General features: G+C 36.9%; 1 protein-coding gene across 1 annotated transcript in view; it reads right to left on the bottom strand.

Moving 5' to 3' along the window:
• The window catches only part of Dcc (DCC netrin 1 receptor), a 992,977-nt gene that overhangs the window by 57,100 nt on the left and 917,688 nt on the right, over positions 1-18,189 (bottom strand). The window contains exon 22 of the mRNA XM_042675181.1: positions 7,381-7,446. Coding sequence (XP_042531115.1) covers positions 7,381-7,446 — 66 coding nt within the window. The remainder of the gene's footprint in view (positions 1-7,380; positions 7,447-18,189) is intronic.

The raw sequence follows: 18,189 nt of genomic DNA, 5'->3' as shown, positions 1-18,189 counted from the left end.
TTGGATGTTGGTAGATCACACCTGTAATCCTAGCTATTCCTGAGAACTTAGGACTGTGGTTCAAAGCCAGCCGTGCAGAAAAGTTTGTGAGACTCTTACTTCCAACTAACCACCAAAAAGCCAAAAGTGGAGCTGTGGTTCAATAAGTAGAGTGCTAGCCCTGAGCATAGGGAAAGTGCTCAGGTCCTTAGTTCAAGCCCAAGGTCTAACACAAGTGCACACACACAGATAAACACACACAGATACACACACACACACACACACACACACACACACACACACATTCAAAGATAACATTAGCTTATAATTTGATAATTGTTTTACAAATTAATTTAGAACATAGAAAAAGTCAATGATTTCAGTTGTTTTCCTGCACTTAAGCTTGATTTATTTTCTTTAGCCATACAATAGTTTTCAATACCCCTTTGAGAATATATTCAGGCATGCTGAACCTATGCCTTTGTAAAGTGTAACTAGTAACACCTATCATGTGGTATTAATATCAGAAGTAGAGGAAATAAATGCAGAGCAATCATCTTCCTGGCCAACTACTATGTCATTCCCAAGTAACATGTCATAAAACCTTGCCTCAATTAGCCATTTACCACAGTACTTGGTTTGCTTGCATTAAGGACTTCAACACTGCAAAGGTTTTAGGAATCAACTTCAATACAAAAGACAAATGAGCCTTTTCCTTCACAAATGACTATAACAATTGAATAGTCATAGAACTGAAATCATGTCTTTTGACAAGTTATCTAAGAAACATCCCTTATTTAAAGAGAGAGTTTGCCTAAATTTAGATAATTTATTACTGATTCATTAGTTTGGGAAAATAATAATCCTGCCTGAAATAACCTGAATCTCAAAGGGATGAATGAATCAAAAAGTCTTTAAATAGCACATTTCATCCAAAGATTCTGATTATAAATGAAAGAAATAAGATTCCTTTGAAGTGATTTTTTTTCGTATTTACTGCAAAGGAAAGGGGAAGGTAATGGAAGGTTAGATCTCTCTGTACCATAGATTTGCTTAATCTTTGAATAGTTATTTTATAGTCATGTCTTAATATGCCCTTTCAGGGCTTACTAAATTAATTGATTGGAATAAATTAACCTTTCATATGAGAGCTTACAGAAGGATGATTTCGGATCTCATGGTTTTTATGATCAGCTTATATTAAGAGCTTATAAATTTTGGCTTGAATCATATATACTACCATGCCTTATGAACACTTTAGACTCCCTGATTAAGGTAGAATTATTTAAATGTCTTTCCACCCAAGAAAGAATCAAGTTTTAAGTCAGAACCTAATTGCTCAGGATCTTGCTGAGCAATGCTGAGACTAAACTGATATCACTTCCCTTGACTGCATAAGTTAGTCTGCATAAGAACTTCTTTTATAAAATTTGGATACTGGATTTATGTGATTCCTCTTAAAAGCATCTGTCCATTTAAAATATGATAATCCATGTCTTTCATTAATTTCTGAATCTCCAATCAAAATATGAATGTTCATAAAGTCGGGCGCCAAATGGGATGCTCAGAGTCAAGTGCAATGCTTTTAGGGATGTCAGTTCGTCTTATCTGCTGTCATTGTTCTATAAAGTGGCTATAAACACTGAGTTAGTGAATGTTGAACAAATGCCTCTAGTTGAGTACTTGAAGAGCAGAAATGATGTCTTTTGACAGGCTATCTAACTATTGTTGCTTGTTTAAAAAGTAATTACCAGGTGAAGTAGAGTGGATCATGTCTGTCGAGCCAGCTATTTAGGAAGTGGAGATGTAAAGGATTTGTTGTTTAAGAGGAATCTAGGCAAAACTATGAGCTACAACCTGAAAAATAACTAAGGTAATAAAGGGCTGGGGGCATATCTTAAGTGATAGAACACCTGCCTAGCAAGCATACAACCGTGAGTTCAAAGCTCAATACTGGCAAGAGGGGAAGAAAAGATAGATACCTAAATTTAGATCCATCATTAGTGATTCATTTTTCCTGCAAAAACAAGAAGCAGGCCTGATATAATCTGAGTCCTAGAGGGAGGAACTAACTCATCATCTCTTAAAAGGTTCTGATTATAATGAAAACAATATGTGAGATTTCCGAGGCGTCATTCTTTTACATTTACTTCAGAGGAATGTGCGAGACCCTTGTGAGCCTCTGACAAGCAACATTTTGTTAAAATCAACCAATCAATATATAGCCTTATGTGCATTTTATTTAAAGAGACCCTATTTAATATGAAACATCGATTCACTAACACTCAATTCACAGCAAACTGCACCGTAAGTCATGTTGGAACAAAGGCTAGCAGATGTCTTTTCTCTGTAAGGCACATCACAGTCTGCTTATGCTTAGGAACATGAAAAACTGCTTCAGCATCATGTAGAGGCTATTTTATACAGTAAGATCATCCACAAAGCACAAAAATTAAAACACAACCTGGCACTAAGTCCATTGCTGAAGCTAGAAGGCTTCTAAGCAGCCTCAGCTTTGAGAACATGAGCCTTGGGCGATTCAAAATTTCTGCCTTGCATGTGTCTGTGAATGACCATGGAATGCACAAGGTGACCGATGAGTCACAAAAACAAGTGACATATAAGTGAAGTCACAAATAGGGGATCTATCTATGTGAGGGTTGACTTGTTATTTCAATACTTCAAGTGATTAATCCAAATTAGAAAACAATTTAGAGCTCATGATCCTCGAATACTGTGTTTGTAAGCTTTGCGACCACCTAGGTTTCTGTAGGAAAGCTCTATGGACAAATGGAGACACTTTTAAATATTCTGCAGGGCATTGGGATATTCCCATATAAAAATCAGCAACAAACTGACCACAACCTTGGCACCTTATTGGCCTTTAACACACATTCTCAGGAGGCTTAATGTATTTCGCCTTATGTGAATGTCCCAGTTAAATGAAAACATGTAGTATACCAATAGAGCATCTGGTCCTGGCCTTAGCCCTAGTGTGTACTTACCTATTATTTGAATAATCAAAACTCATAGGTACCCCATGAAAGCCAGTGAGATGTGAATTGAATTCTTTACAACCTCATGAGCATTTTATCTGACATATATTGGGCATGTCAAAATTTAAAGAGCAGTGAATGCAATTCTGAGTACGTAAGGCATCGATGAATTCTGATTAATAATCGGCAATCAATGCATTAAAATATATAAAGTTTAAGCCAGGTGCTGGTGGCTCACACCTGTAATCTTAGCTACTCAGAAAGGGAAGACTGTAGTTCAAAGCCAGCCTAGGCAGGAAAGTCTATGGGATTCTTATCTCCAATTAGCAACTAAAAAGCTGAAAGGGAGCTGTGGCTCAAGAAGTAGAAAAGCACTAGCCTTGAGCAAAAGAACTCAGGGACAGCGCTCAGGTCATGAGTTCAAAACTCAGTAGTGTCAGGGAAAAAATAAAGTTTCAAGTTTCACCTGATTTTCAAAGGGTAAAGTCAATTAAATAGTATTTTGGGGAGTTTAGATCTTTTAATCAAATTTATAAACTGATTTTGCAAATTATTAAGTAGAACTATTAATAAAGGGAAATGGAGCTTCCTAGTGAGAAAAGCAGGATTAAGTTGAAGGTATTATCATAGTTGTCATTCATGCAAATATAAACTGTACGATATTTTGAGACATGGATGAATTTTCAATATTAAGAAAGTGTACCATAATCTAAAATTGTATCATAAAAATAAAAAAAAACTACCACAACACCAAATATTAGCATTGATTCTAGCTGTTACCAAGCAATATTTAGGAAGCCCTTTTATTCCCTACAATTTAATTATGGGGCTCTGTCTGTAAGAGTAAATATGAACTATAGCTTTGTTTTCCTTTCTTTGAGTTCTAAAAGTGCATCTTTAAATGAATGGCAGATTGAAAGAGAGCATAAATGATTAGAGGCATCTGAACTGATTTGCAGCTGGCCTGAGTATCCTGACAATAAAGCTATTATTCCATTAAAACGCTTTGAAGGATGGACCTAGTGAGTGTAGGAAGAGCCAGGAAATGTCTATAATTCTGTCACTCTAAGAGAGATATGTGAAGTTTCATTATACACACATTTAAGAACTCAAAATTTTAAGATATTTGTGTTAATGCATCCCACATTTGTATGGGTGACATGGGTTTGGTCCCTTGGGGCCTTCACTTATAGATCTAGTTGGAAAATACAACTCCCCTTGAAAGCTTAAGATATTATCAGAATGTTAATTAGGAAGCTCAATGTTCAGAGGCCTTGGTGGATTTGCTTGTTCTAGCTACAGCTAAAGTTAAATTACACATTCTCCACCATTTATTGTTAGCAAAGAATAGAGGAATGAGATCAGGCTTGCTTTCACCACCCATGTCTCTTGAGGTTACTGATTTACTCTGATCACCCAATGTAACAATTTGTTATACTAGTAAGGGATCTACAAGTATTTCAAGTGCTTTGTTCCACCTTTCTATTTAAAAAGAAATTTCCAGACCATCATGAAGTGATGCAGAAAATTGAGGAAGGACCAGGCTGATGATTTACATAAACTCTCCTAAACCAGTGAATGCCATTAGTCTACTTCATCTTCACGACTTTGTCTGGTGAGATAATGTTAACAGGTCAACTTTAATTATGACTCACTTCTCACTAGTAATCTAATGTTAAAATGACAAAAAAGAGAGCAGCAACATACAATTCTCTCGTTGTGGTTATTCCCTTCTGAGGTCTGACTTCTTAGAAAAGCAAAGTTCTCTAGACTTTTAGGTTCATACCAAATTCAAGCTGCAGTTTCTTTTCAGTTAAAGTACATTTTAATTTTAGGGCAAATTGAAGTAGTGAACACTTATAAGCCTGTCTCAGAATTTAGATCAACAAATTTGCTGTTTAAAAATACAGGTGAGCCCAGGTAGGGTAGGATAATTTCTTTTTGGTTATGTTTGCATACATTGAGATGCAAAGATTTTCTGTCTGATTTATAATTTTACTGGGCATCTCTATGTTTGCAGTTGCAAAATTTGGCTACTCCATCCATGCATAGAGTCGTTTGGAGTATGAAGTTTAGGAGCGCTCACAGTCTTTTCCCTGTCGTTTATATTTGCTCCACTATTAACTCTCAGTGGTGTTTGAAATCTATGAGGGGATCATTGTTCTTTGTCCATCATCTCTACTGATTCCTTCCTTCATCCTATGGTGCTCTGTCCTTTCAAAAGGTTTCATTCCCACAACTAAGGGCAACTTTCATTTTGACTCTCCCTATAGAAATAGCATCTTACAATTCTAAAAGGGATGTTAATTCCTCCACATGAACTCCAAATGATCTGCAATCTCTTCAAGTAAAATTATTACACATAATTTTAATTGCCCACACAATTTCTACAACTTCCCCCTCCCCCCAAATTCCTGTCCATCTGTGGGATTCTCCATATTATGTTTCATCTTCCTAGAGCACTATCTGTGCTGTGTCCCTCTGGTTATGTCCCGCTTCCTTGTTTTATTGACTCTGGAGGAACCTGCCATTTCACTTGGGCCCATTTCCTACGTTCAGTGAGGGCTTGGTAACATTTTTTAAGTGATTCCTCAAACGCAAGCAGTATATCGGGTGCATTATTGAGGTTTGAGATAACATTTCAAGCATGAAAGGGAGTTAATGAAACTTGCAAAGCTTGGGGGAGAGAACAATCATGATCTAAATCCATTTTCTGGATCGTGTCATTGGTCAGTCTTCAGACTTAACACATGCCTCCCGCTTGCCTGCTGCTAGATTAGCACAACCAGAAGTTAGTTATACCAAGTTGTTCTATCTAAGGAAGAAAATAAATGTAAAATGTGTGAAAATCCTAGAGAGACCATCCTAGAAAATAACCTCTGACTAGATTGGAATGTTTATTTAGAAAGTTTGTCATTGCCTGAATGTCTAATCTCCTACATATATACTTCAGAAATTAATCCCTCTAACAGTACTATAAAGAGGTGAATCTTTTGACTTTTTTTGTGCTGGTCCTGTGGCTAGAACTCAGGGCCTGGGTGCTGTCCCTGCATATTTTTTCCTCAAAACTAGCACTCTACCACTTGAGCCACAGCTCCATTTTAGCTTTTGGGTAGTTAACTGGAGATAAGATTCTCAGGGACTTTGCTGCCTGAGCTAGCTTCCAACTAGAATCCTCAGATCTCAACCCCCAGAAGGTAGGATTATAGGATTATAGTGAGTTGGCTTCCCAACTAGACTTTTGGGGGTTTCTCTCTCTCTTTTTTAAAAGTATTTCTTTCTATTTATTTTTTATGTAGTACTGAGGTACTGAACCTAGGGCTTCACACATTTTACCTACCACTAAGCCACATTCCCAGCCCCAACTAGATTTTATTGAAAGACCAATCCAAATGGAAGTTTATCAGCTCAGTAATAAAAGTCTCATAAATACTTCTTAAAAGGGTTGAATAAATAATGAATTTATCAAATAAAACACCATGCAACAGCAAAGATAAAAGAATGAGAGCTTTCTTAAACCCAAATGCAGAGATAAACATGGGATTCCTTTAGATTGTTGAATATTTAATACCTTAACCTTCGTGGTGACTATTCAAATATTCATCCTTACATTTTAAATATGTGATAAATATTTCAGCAAACAAAACAAAGCAATAGCAATTATTTTTAAACCAAGGATAGGGTCCTACAGTCCTAACTACTCTGGAGGCTGAGATCTGAGGATTACAGTTAGAAGCCAGCTCAGGCAGAAAAGACCCTGAGACTCTTATCTCCAGCTAACTACCAAAAAGCTAGCTAGCTAAGCCTACTGGAAACCTGGCTACATATTCATGATTCCAAAGATCTTATTTCAACCAAGACAAAGTCCTAGAGGCCCTGTATCATTCTGGTTTGTCCATGAAGTTCTAGGTATGAGCTATCCTAATTGTTTATCATAAGAGCTACCCCTATGTGGGTAAGCTTCAGTAGGAAGAACAAAATAACTTCTAGCAAATTAGTAACAAAATGTTAAAGGAGTTGAAGAGATAAAATGTACTTTATAGATGAAGAGCCTCAGTAACTTGAATTAATGAAACCTGCTTGGTTTCAGCTCAGTAAACCTTGGTTATCACCTCTTCCCAATAAAATTAGTTTTCCAAATATTTAAAATACATTACAACACATTAAAGTTTAGGTAACTTAACAGCTGATAGCATTTAAAATGTGTCACTTCTCATTGGTATCGTTTCTTGCTAGAATGTGTCACAGGTTTGCTAATAAGTTCATGTTTGCATTGTTCTACATCCTCCCTCCCCATCATCCAAGGTTCTCGGCATTTGTCAATAGAAACTTTGCTTCGAACACTTTAGAATTAAACCATTTAATTAATATGATTAATCCAGGAGAATTCAATTTGTATACATACCATTGAGAGTGCTTCGATCAATCAAGTTAGTATCAACTGGCCAATAAGCTCCATCTCCATGACGACCTGTGTATTGAAATCACATCAGAATGTTGGTTATTACTCCCTATGAAAGCACAAAGGAGACCATATGGACAAAATTAGTGAATACTCAAACATATGAAGTAAGTAAAGTAGCAAGAATATCTGGGCACCTGCCAATAAAGTTTCATAGCATTCAGATCACTGTAACTGGAAGAAAGTGCTCTTCTGTCACGTGAGAAAAAGTCTTCACACGAATCAATTCCTTTAACTGAGCTAAAATCAGATATTTTCTGAAAAGCAATCCCCTTCCTCTTTTCTGTTCATTCCCCCTGTATTTGTACTACAGTTTCCAAGAATGGTATAGCAGCAGTATCAGTCTAAAAGGTGAACTTTCCAAACTGGGCACTGGTGGCTCGCACCTGTAATCCTAGCTACTTAGGAGGCTGAGATCTGATGATTGTGGTTCAAAGCCAGCCTGGGCAGGAAAGTCTGTGAAATTTTATTTCCAATAAACCACTCAGAAAACCAGAAGTGGCGCTTGGCTCAAGTGATAGAGTGCTAGCCTTGAGCTGAAGAGCTGAGGGACAGCGTTTAAGCACAGAGTTCAAGCTCCATGACCAACAACAACAAAAAAAAGTGAACTTCTTGGATACAGAGGCAATGCAGAGCACAGCTTTAGGCCCAGCATACTCTCACCCTTCTGACAAGAGCTGGTAGCAAATTTACCAATGCTAAACATTTCACCTTTTAACGGGGCCTTGAAGGTTTCTTTCCTTTATTGTATTACATGTCAAATAAGTTGTATGGGACTCACATTCTAGATTCAGATAACAAGAGTAGACATTGTGTTTATTACAAATAAAAATAAAAAGGCAGAAGACTCCTTCAGCAATTGCGATTGGAAATATTTCTTTCCACAAAGGTGTTCAATAGTTATGAAAGTGGCATTTAATGGAATCGAGAGTCTGAAATGAACCAGAATTAATTATACTATTACACAAAATTTAATTAGTGGTATGTATTACCACAACTAATCCCTTTTCCATTAATGCATATATAGAACTCTAATTATTTGATTAGCTTTTGAGCTTTAAGTCCACCTCAGTGGGCCCACTGGGTGGGCTAGTTGAATCTATGTGCAAACATATATTGCAATATAGCTATTTCAAAAAACTGTTTCTGAATCAGTTCTAGTCAATGGCTGACCCTAGGGATAATCAGCCACAATAACAGAGGTTAATTTCTTATATCTATAGATTTCAGGTTACTTTGTCTTTTGGATTATGAGTCCTGATCTTAGGACTTTCTTTTGTATATCAAACAAATTCTTTTTACTAAAACTTTCCCAAGATCTCATTTTATTTTCAAAAGAGATAAGAGAGAACAACTTGGAATTTGTGCATTGGCTATATGTTCATGAAGGGATAGTAGGAGGAAAACAAAGGAGGGGGGGGGTAAAAATGCTCGACTCACGACCTTACTCATGTAACTGTAACCCCGATGTACAGAATCTTTACAATAAATTAAAATTAAAATTTCTTCTGATACCAACTCAGAACTGAAGTTAGGATGGACACGTAGAAGAAGAATTAAAATTTAATCCAATCATATTGTATTATGTCTTTCATACAAAATGGCACATTCACATTCAATGTTGATGACTAGATCATATAAGGATCTAGTATAAGATCGTATAAGGACTAGACATGCGTAAGGAGGTGAAATTGAGGTGTGGGCTGGGCTATGAGAAGGAAACTTTAAATGAGCAGAGGCTGCGAACGTTTCTGTGGGTTTACTAAAAGGCAGAGAAGTCTCACCCCTTTCCAAGTACCTTGTTTATGTAACTCTGGCGCTTCAAAGTTTCAACACTCAAAGGATGAGCTTTGCCACAGGACAGTGTGAGATCAACGGTGGAAGGAAGGAATGAGACAGAAATTCTGTATGAATATGAAGATGACTTCTTTTAAGCAACTGAAAGCAGTTAGATTGCAAAGCAGTCAGCTGCAAGAGATGCTAATAACCTCCTCACTTAGGCCAGTAAAAGCAATAAATGATTCCTGTTGGGAGTAATCCTGTATTGGCTAGAAATTAGGTAGATAGTCTGTGGAGGGTTTTTCTTTTCCTCTAGTATCCTGACAAATGTATTTTTAATGAAGTTTCCACCTCTCTCTGCTAGTTTCTGGGAAGATGTAAAAACAAGCCATGAGCAGATACATATATTACTCAGACATAATGCTCTATGGGTATAGCATCCCTTAGATTTAGTCAGGCTATTGATTACATTGTGAATTCCAATAGTTAGGGGAAAAAAATCCCAATTTCATGCAGGTCAGAGTGTTGAGAAAATAAAGTAAGTCTGGGAAAAAGCTTCTAAATACAAGTGCAACTTGAATCACCGGCATTTTCCACATAATCTGATGTGTTGACATGGGTTAACTTTTTTTTTTTTTGGTTATAATTAGATGGATGGTACAAAAGAAAATTAAGTAATTCTTAACAAGCTCAAGAGAAACTGCTTTAATGAAGTGTGATATCATCAACCAGCCAAGATTGGATTTATGGTAATTTAGAATTCTTGTACCATTTCAGCAGGAAATCACAAAACTCCATTTCCAGAGGACTGATGATCCTGATATCTCTTAATCTAAATACAAGAAATAAAGTAGATTCCTATGTATTACATTTCCATTTTTGGGAAATATAGCTTTTAAATCTCAGGATGGGCTTCTTAATAGAACATTAATGAGCAAATAATACTAATAACAACAATTTTCCCTCTGCTGTAAGGCAAGATCCACAGTTGGAAAATAATGACAAAAGAGCTTTAGTGATACTGCTTGGCAGGCCAAACTATAAGAGCTGCTTTTTTTTTTTTTTTTAATCCTACGGCTTAAATTCAGGGCATAGGCTCTGTGCCTGAGCCTCTTTGTGTTCAAGGCTAGTGCTTTATCACTTGAACCACAGCACCACTTCTGGCTTTTTCTGAGTAGGTTATTGGAGATAAGAGTCTCATGGACTTTCTTGCCTGGGCTAGCTTTGAACCATGATCCTCAGACCTCAGGCTATACAGCAGCTAGGATTACAGGTGTGAGACATTGATGCCAAGCTGTAAGGCCTTGTTGCTATGCAATAATAGTTGATGTGTTCAGTTGGTTAATTTCATAGGCACTGATATAGAGAGAGATAGAGAAGTAATTAGGAAGATGGTTGGAGTGCAAGTTAGTTAATGCAAAGATATAAACTCCTGCCTTCTCCCAGAGGTCTTAATTTTATGAAGGGGCTTTAAATTAGCAACAATTCATTCATCATTTATTAAATTTATTAAATGCTTTGATCCACAGGGAATGAGGAGTATAGAAGGTTGTATTAGCTATGAATTCTGCCATGACAGATAGAATTAGTTCACTGTATCTAGAGCTTAAATAAGCGTATTCATAATAAGTTAATAGCAGTAGTCAACTAGAGATGGTTTTTAATTTATTTTGTCTTTAAAATGTATGTATAATCATCTGGCTATTATGATAAAAGCACTATTGTATTTGATTAAAATGTTTTTGATTTATCTGGCAAAAAGAACTACCTGCAACTGGCCCCCCAAAAAAGACCTCAAGACCAATGGAGTACACAGGAAGACAGATATATTCCACAATCTCACAGACAACTGATTTTTGAAAAATCAGTTGGGAAGGTAGCTCAGCGGTAGGCTGTTTGCCTTGCATGCATGAGGCCCTGGGTTCGATTGCTCAGTACCATATAAACAGAAAAAGCCAGAAGTGGCACTGTGGCTCAAGTGGTAGAGCGCTAGTCTTGAGCTGAAGAGCTGAGGGACAGCGCCCAGGCTGAGAGTTCAAGCCCTATGACTGACAAAAAAGTCACTTGTCTGATTTTAGCTTTTAGGACCCTAAAAATTGCATTGGAGAAGAAGCCTTTTCAACAAATGCTGCTGGGAGAACAAGATGTCTATATGCCGAAGATTGGAAATGGGTCCCTATCTCTCATGCTGGACCAATATCAATTAAAACAAACAAACAAACAACAAAACCTTAATGTGAGACCTGAAACTTTGAAACTCCTACTGGAGAGAATAGAGAAACAGTAGAATTTACTTGTATAGAAAATTAACTTCTTGAATAGAACTCCAGGAGCTCATCAAATAGAAGTGAGAATCAGAAAATGGAATGGTATCAAGTTAAAAAGCTTCTGCACAGCAAAGGATGTAGTCACTAGGCTGAAATGTCAGCTATAGAATGGAAGAAAATCTTCACCAGCTATGAATTTAACAAGGGACTAATATCAAGAATATACAAGAAGTTTAAAAAAATTAAACCACCCAAGAATCAATAACCCAATTAGTAAATAGGCAAATGAGGCAAACAAACACTTCTCAGAAGAAGTACAAATGCCAATAAACACATGACCAAATATTCATTATCACTCGCTATAAAAGAAATGTAAATCAAAGCAACATTGATAATCCATAACACTCTAGTCAGAAGGGCCATCACCAAGAACACAAACAACAAATGCTGGCAAGGATTTGGGGGAAAAGAAACCCTACTACACTGTTAGTGGGGATGTAAATTAGTGCACTTGACTAGCTAGAATTTCATCTAGAAAAATGTTAGATAACTTCCCAGGAGATTTTTAATAATTACAGCAAATATTTTCTGTTTTCACTTTAGGTTTTAAAACCAGCAACTGATGGTTTCCAACAGAAAAAAAGACACAGAGGTAATAAGGGTATTTGGCAAGAATCAGGCCACTGATTCTACATTATTAAAATAGCTTATATGTATATGTACTTACATAAATTTTATTTAGGTACTTCTTAATATGGTCCTTAGGTTGAAATTTCATGCCCCTATCTTTATGTGATGCTTGAGATAGTATAATCTACAAAGTCATATGAAGAGTTTTCATGTTTTATTCAAAGAATAGATTTCACAAGAAGCCATCTCTTCACCCCTGTTGGCCATATGCTTCCTGGAACTGACTTCCAATGAGTTCCCTAATCCTGTGGATTAGGGGAAAATGGCCAGAAAACCTGGCCTCCAAGAAGCCTCATTGTTCTAGTCTGGGGTGTTTATCATGTGACATGGACACTGTGCTTCCAGTGTGAGAGGAATGACTCCTGCCAATTGACGTACTTCCCCACAAAGGCCTACCCTGGACACGTGGTTACTTTTTGCTGGGTATGTATGCCTTATGTTCTTACTCTCCCATGTCACTTAAAAATGTTTTCAGCCTTTAATTGTAGGTTGTGTGTGGAAAAAAACCCACAATGATTATTTTTAATTTACTCTTGCAGCACAGATGGGAGACAATTTCCCATGATAAACAATTTTTTAGCCCTAAGCAAATATTAATTCAGTTGGAATCTGTGCTACCATCTAGCTCTACTCTAGGGATGTTTATAAGTTCAAGGAGTAGAGAGTGGAAAGTTAATCTGTAGAGGACAGAGAAGAAATGGTACATGGCTATTGTAATCTTTTCATTAAATTATCTTCTCTGAATGGGAGTGACACAGACACCTAGAATGACAGCTAGAATGACAGCCACACTATAAATCCCCAGGGAAATATAGATATGGCCTATAATCTAAATCCAATAAACCCATTGGTCCTCTAACAAATATTCACTATACCTCCTTCCATGTAAGCAGAACATGGAGCAATCTTATTGATCTCAGAACTGTTTACTAAGAATTCTGGTAATAATAATGGAAATCCCACTGATTTTTTTGCCTTGTATAGCAGTGAATAAAAACTATCCATTTATACTACCTGAATACAATTTTACTATAGAACATACAGATCATATTGAGATACAGTTAAAACAGATTATTTGTCAGAGGTAGAAAATGTACTTGAAAGATTAATTTATCTTGTAGTTGAAAACAATGCTGACTTTGAACAAAGGTATCAGTGTCAAAAGCTAGGAAACAAACTAATAACCAACACAGGGGAATTTGAATATAGATTAGTAATAAGGAACTAATGAGTTATCCTTATCTTTTGCTTAGATCTAATATGTTGTTTTCAAATGCACATAGAAGATAGATCACTGAATGAAAAAAATATTACTATTCTATATGTAAAGCAGCTAATATGCCTAGTATATATTAAATGTTGATATTCAATAATAAATCCATCCTGCCTTCTTAAAAACCTTTGGTTGTGTCTGACACCTGCATATGGTCTAAAGGCAATAATGCACAGAACAGGATTGTATTTGATAAATTGTTTTGAGATACACACAGAACAGTGTAAGAGAAACACAACGCACTTTTGAACATTTTTACCTCAACCGTAAAGGGTACATTTCACAATTCCAATTTTCGTCTGTATGACATTAAATATTAACAGAGAAGACTTTTGCCAAGAATAAAAGTTACTTTTCAATTATCCTTAAAAGGTAAAACTAATACCTGGGATTAGATTTTCACTCACAAATGTCACAAAGAGAAGAACCAGGGGTTCAGATGCACTTTATGAGTGGAAAAGAAGCTTCCCTTGGAGGTATTAATCAAGACATTTCTGGACAAAAATCCCACAATCTAGGCATCTTACAGAAAGACAATGGAAACCAAGCAATTGTGTATCCCACAACCGGCTCCCGGTTCACCTCTCAGCTGGATTCTGATTGTTGACAGCCTGAGGCCTATGTGTGGCCTCCAGCAGAGCTTGGCAACTGACTGGTAGAGACACGTTACCTGAGAAATCCTCTAAAGACGGAGAGATGTTTACAAATAAGCATCAGCATGAAAACAACACTAGGCCAGACCTATCAGGATTCCCGTGTTTGAGACAGGTGGATGCTAGCCAATGAGAAACTTCAATACAGTGGTTCACTAATCAATTTGTATATCTCTATATTATAATCTACTTCAATAATTAAACATTTGTAATATATTACATGTATAATTTTATATATGATATATGGATACACACATCTATCTATCTATCTATGTACATGTATATATATATTCTAGAAACTACCACTTTTCATTGCCATGTCATTTTTGGCATCTCACAAAGAAAGTAGAAAACAGAAAAGGCAACCATTAGTGGACTATTAGCACACCAATGAGCCGCATGTAAAACCATATCTGTTTTTCTGTGTTGCTTTGTTAGTTAGTCTCACTATGTATCCTCCACTGCCATAAAACTTGCAGTACTCTGTCCTCAGCCCTCCCAAGTTCTGGGATTATAAATATGCACTACCATTCCTAGCTCTATAATGTCTTTGATCATAGAAGTGTTGTTTACCTCTTCTTTAAATATGTCAAGTAAGGGAAACACCTAAGTGCCTGTTTATGTGACTCCAACTACAGTTGCTTCATCCTCCTTTAGTGTGGTTGCTGAAGAAGATTTGTTAACTGTCCCTAAGCATCAAATTGCAATGATCTGCGTATCTAAAGTCAACTAAGTTTATTTGTAGTTGTAACTACTATTTAGACTAAATTTCAACTAACAACTTAATTTTTTCACCTGTAAATAGAGATGGCTTACTTGCTAGTGACATGTTGGCTGGTCTTGCTCTCTGCTATCTGTCCTGGTCTGGGGTGTCCGACTGTGTTTCCTTGCATGCCACTTATCAGAAATAACGGTCCCTACCTGGCTTTCAGCCATCACTTCTCCATACAGTCGTGGCTTTATGAAAATCTAAAAAAACCCCATCTGTTTGTCGAAATATGGGTACTTTCCAAGATGATCGGAAATTCCCAAAATCCAGTTCATCATAGTATCATCTGAATTACCACCAGCAGAATCAGTGGTGGTTTAGAAGTGTGCGACTTCTCTCTAAGGTGGCAAGATGTTCCATCCCTCCTGCGGTCCACAGCAAATTGAAAGGTAGATGTGGGTGTGTTTGTGTGGGAGTGAAGTTCCAAACAATACAGGAGAAAAAAGGTAGAAGACCTTGTGGGTTCTTTCCTCTTCCAATGTCTGCAGTTGAAGTTTCAGAATGGAATAAGCATCTTGCATGATGCACCGCTTGTATGTGAGAATACTGACACTGTTGGAGCGCAGACTTTGTTCATCTATGGATCTGTCTATGCTCCATGCAGTGATGGAACAACTGGTCAGTGGATCTACTGTGCTAACCATAAGAAGCATGGAATCACTATTGTAGTGGCTTATAAATGAATGCAAAGGGAAACTAAAAGGCTAAGTGGATACATGAAATTTCACAAAATGAAAAATAGAGCTTCAAGATGGTTTCATACTTGAACTACAGATTGATTAGTTATTTAGGCCCAGAAAAATGAATCAAGGTTTTTCAAAAGTTACTAGTATTTGAGGAGACAACAACAGGACCAGTAGAAATGTATCAGACAGAGAAGGGTGAGATAAATGAGCTTAGAAAGATAGAGATGAAAAAATGATACTCTCCAGATATTCAACCAGAGTATGGGATTTATCAGCCAGGATATGAAGAGTTTCACTGAAAAACATTTTAAGCAGAATAATGACATATATTTTAGAAAGATTTTGAGTTGGTTTGAAGAGCATAGCTTAACTGGAAGAAACTCTTATAATAAATAGCGATAGAATATTAATTGTGAATGCAAGAAGCAGACTTTATTAGTCTGATTTCATAGATGAGTAAACTATGACTCAGAAAGATTTATGGACTCAGGATTACATTTGAAGTATCGGACTCTAAGTCATGTGATGAAGATTTACTGTTCGTGAATGGTAAGATAATTGTGAGAATGAAAGAAATGAAGAGAAATTAGAGCAGTTCTAACAGTGGAACCTGATGGTTAAGTATGAGAACTTGATATGCATGATTTGGGGTGCTGATTCCATTCTAAAGAGATCATATTCAACAAAACAGCATTTCAAAGGCAAAGGAGATATTCTGTCCACAGACAAAATAGGCTAAGAAAACACATTTGGAAATTGACAGAGCCTTATTCCAATTCCAATTTCTATTCCTATCGCAGGTCATCCTTTTCCCACCCCCAATCAGGAAATATTCAGCATAGCCAGGATGAATGGAGTTTACACAGTTCAGATTCAAGTAAACATGCAAGTCTTCAGAGGCTAGTGTAGTCTTTCATTTGTTGAAAACAGAGAAGCCCTACTACTACTCTGTTCTAGTACAAAGCAATTAGAAAAGGCTTGTCACAAATTGATAGCTCTCCGACAGAGCACTCTTCTACAGAATGGCAACCTTATGATCCCTTGAACTAGTCTTGCAGTTCTATTGATCTGGCTTTTTGGCTTCCTGACTTTTTTTCATCGTAGGATTTCCAGTAATAAGATGTGAACTCATCTAAATTGATTCCAGTTTCCTTATAGATTTTAAGTCCACTCTCAGGTTTAAAAAGTGAGATCTCTCCCCTCCCTCCCTCCCTCCTTCCCTCCCTCTCTCCTTCTCTCCCTCCCTCTCTCCCTCCCTCCCTCCCTCCCTTCCTTCGTTCCTTCCTTCCTTCCTTCCTTCCTCCTTTTCTCTTTTTTTTAAAAAGAAATTCTATAGCCCACTGTGATTTCCTCCCTGGAATCCTATAGCAAGTGATATCATCTGATTTTTCTATTTTGTATTATTCATGTTTGGAGTAAAATACATTCTTCTGAAGTTTACTACCAACTTATTGGCAATGGACCCAGACTACACAGTGCCCGTGCTATAACTGTAGGTATTTGGAGATGAGATAAGGAGGATAGTGGTTCAAAGCCAGCCTGGGACAAAAGTTACTGAGAATTTCCCATCTTAACAAATGTATGGGTTGGAGGACCTGTAATCCTGACTATATGGGAGGAATACATAGGAAGATTCCAATCCAAGACTGACCTGGGCTAAAGCATGCCATTCTACCTGTAAATAACTAGAGTATAAGAGTCTGGAGGCATGGCTCAGGTGGTATAATGCCTGACTAGTAAGCACAAAAACTTGACATTGAATAGAAGAAACATTTTTCCTAGTGCTTTTTTTTTTTTATTGTGAAAATACCGTTCAGAGGAGTTACAATTACATGGGCAAGGTAATGAGTACATTTCTTCTGATCCGTAGTCAGATGCGTTATCCATTGCACCACTGGCCCGCGCCCTATGAGTACATTTCTTATCAAGCATTGTTGCCTCCTCCTTTGTTTCCCTTTCCCATCCCTTCCCATCTCCCCACCCCTCCACACACCCCCCACCAAAGTTGTAAAGCTCGTTTATTGACATAATGACTTGTACATCTCATTGTTGCAATGGGTCCACCTGTATCCCTTTTTAAACAATTAGTGCTTTTTTACCTCTGTGTCTGAGCTTGCCTTGTGCTCAACAAAGTGTCAAAAATAAGCTTAGTTATTTTTACATCATCTGAACCAGGTGATTCTGATTTTCTCTTTTCTGTTCTTAGGACCACAAGGAGCTAATGAAGTTTAACATAAATTTTCTGCTAACAAAGAACAGAAAAGGTGGAGGCCAAGATAAGGTTACTGGAGGTTAGAATCATCTATAATAAAGACCACCATTTTTAAAACCACAAATAACTTTCTTTTTCCTATTGCTCTTTTATTTTACTAGGTAATGGTTGAATGTACCTTTTGCTGTTGAAAACATATTCTTACACCTTTTTCATTTCCCAGTATCATGTTCCATAATCATAGCCCTTGATATCAGGACTTTGGGGCGGCTAACTACATTTTTTATCAGACAGTAAAGCATATCTTTCCAGATGGTTCTATGATTGCTTCTCAAACGCTTATGTCATGATTCAATCAATAAGCATTTATTGGCTGGTGATAAGATGATGGACTCTAAGTTATTGACTGTTGCAGAGAGGTAG

The sequence above is a fragment of the Dipodomys spectabilis genome, unplaced genomic scaffold, assembly GCF_019054845.1.
Source record: "Dipodomys spectabilis isolate Male_0828 unplaced genomic scaffold, ASM1905484v1 ptg000024l, whole genome shotgun sequence".
Classification (NCBI taxonomy): Eukaryota; Metazoa; Chordata; class Mammalia; order Rodentia; family Heteromyidae; genus Dipodomys; species Dipodomys spectabilis.
This window is presented reverse-complemented; position numbering and strand designations above follow the sequence as displayed.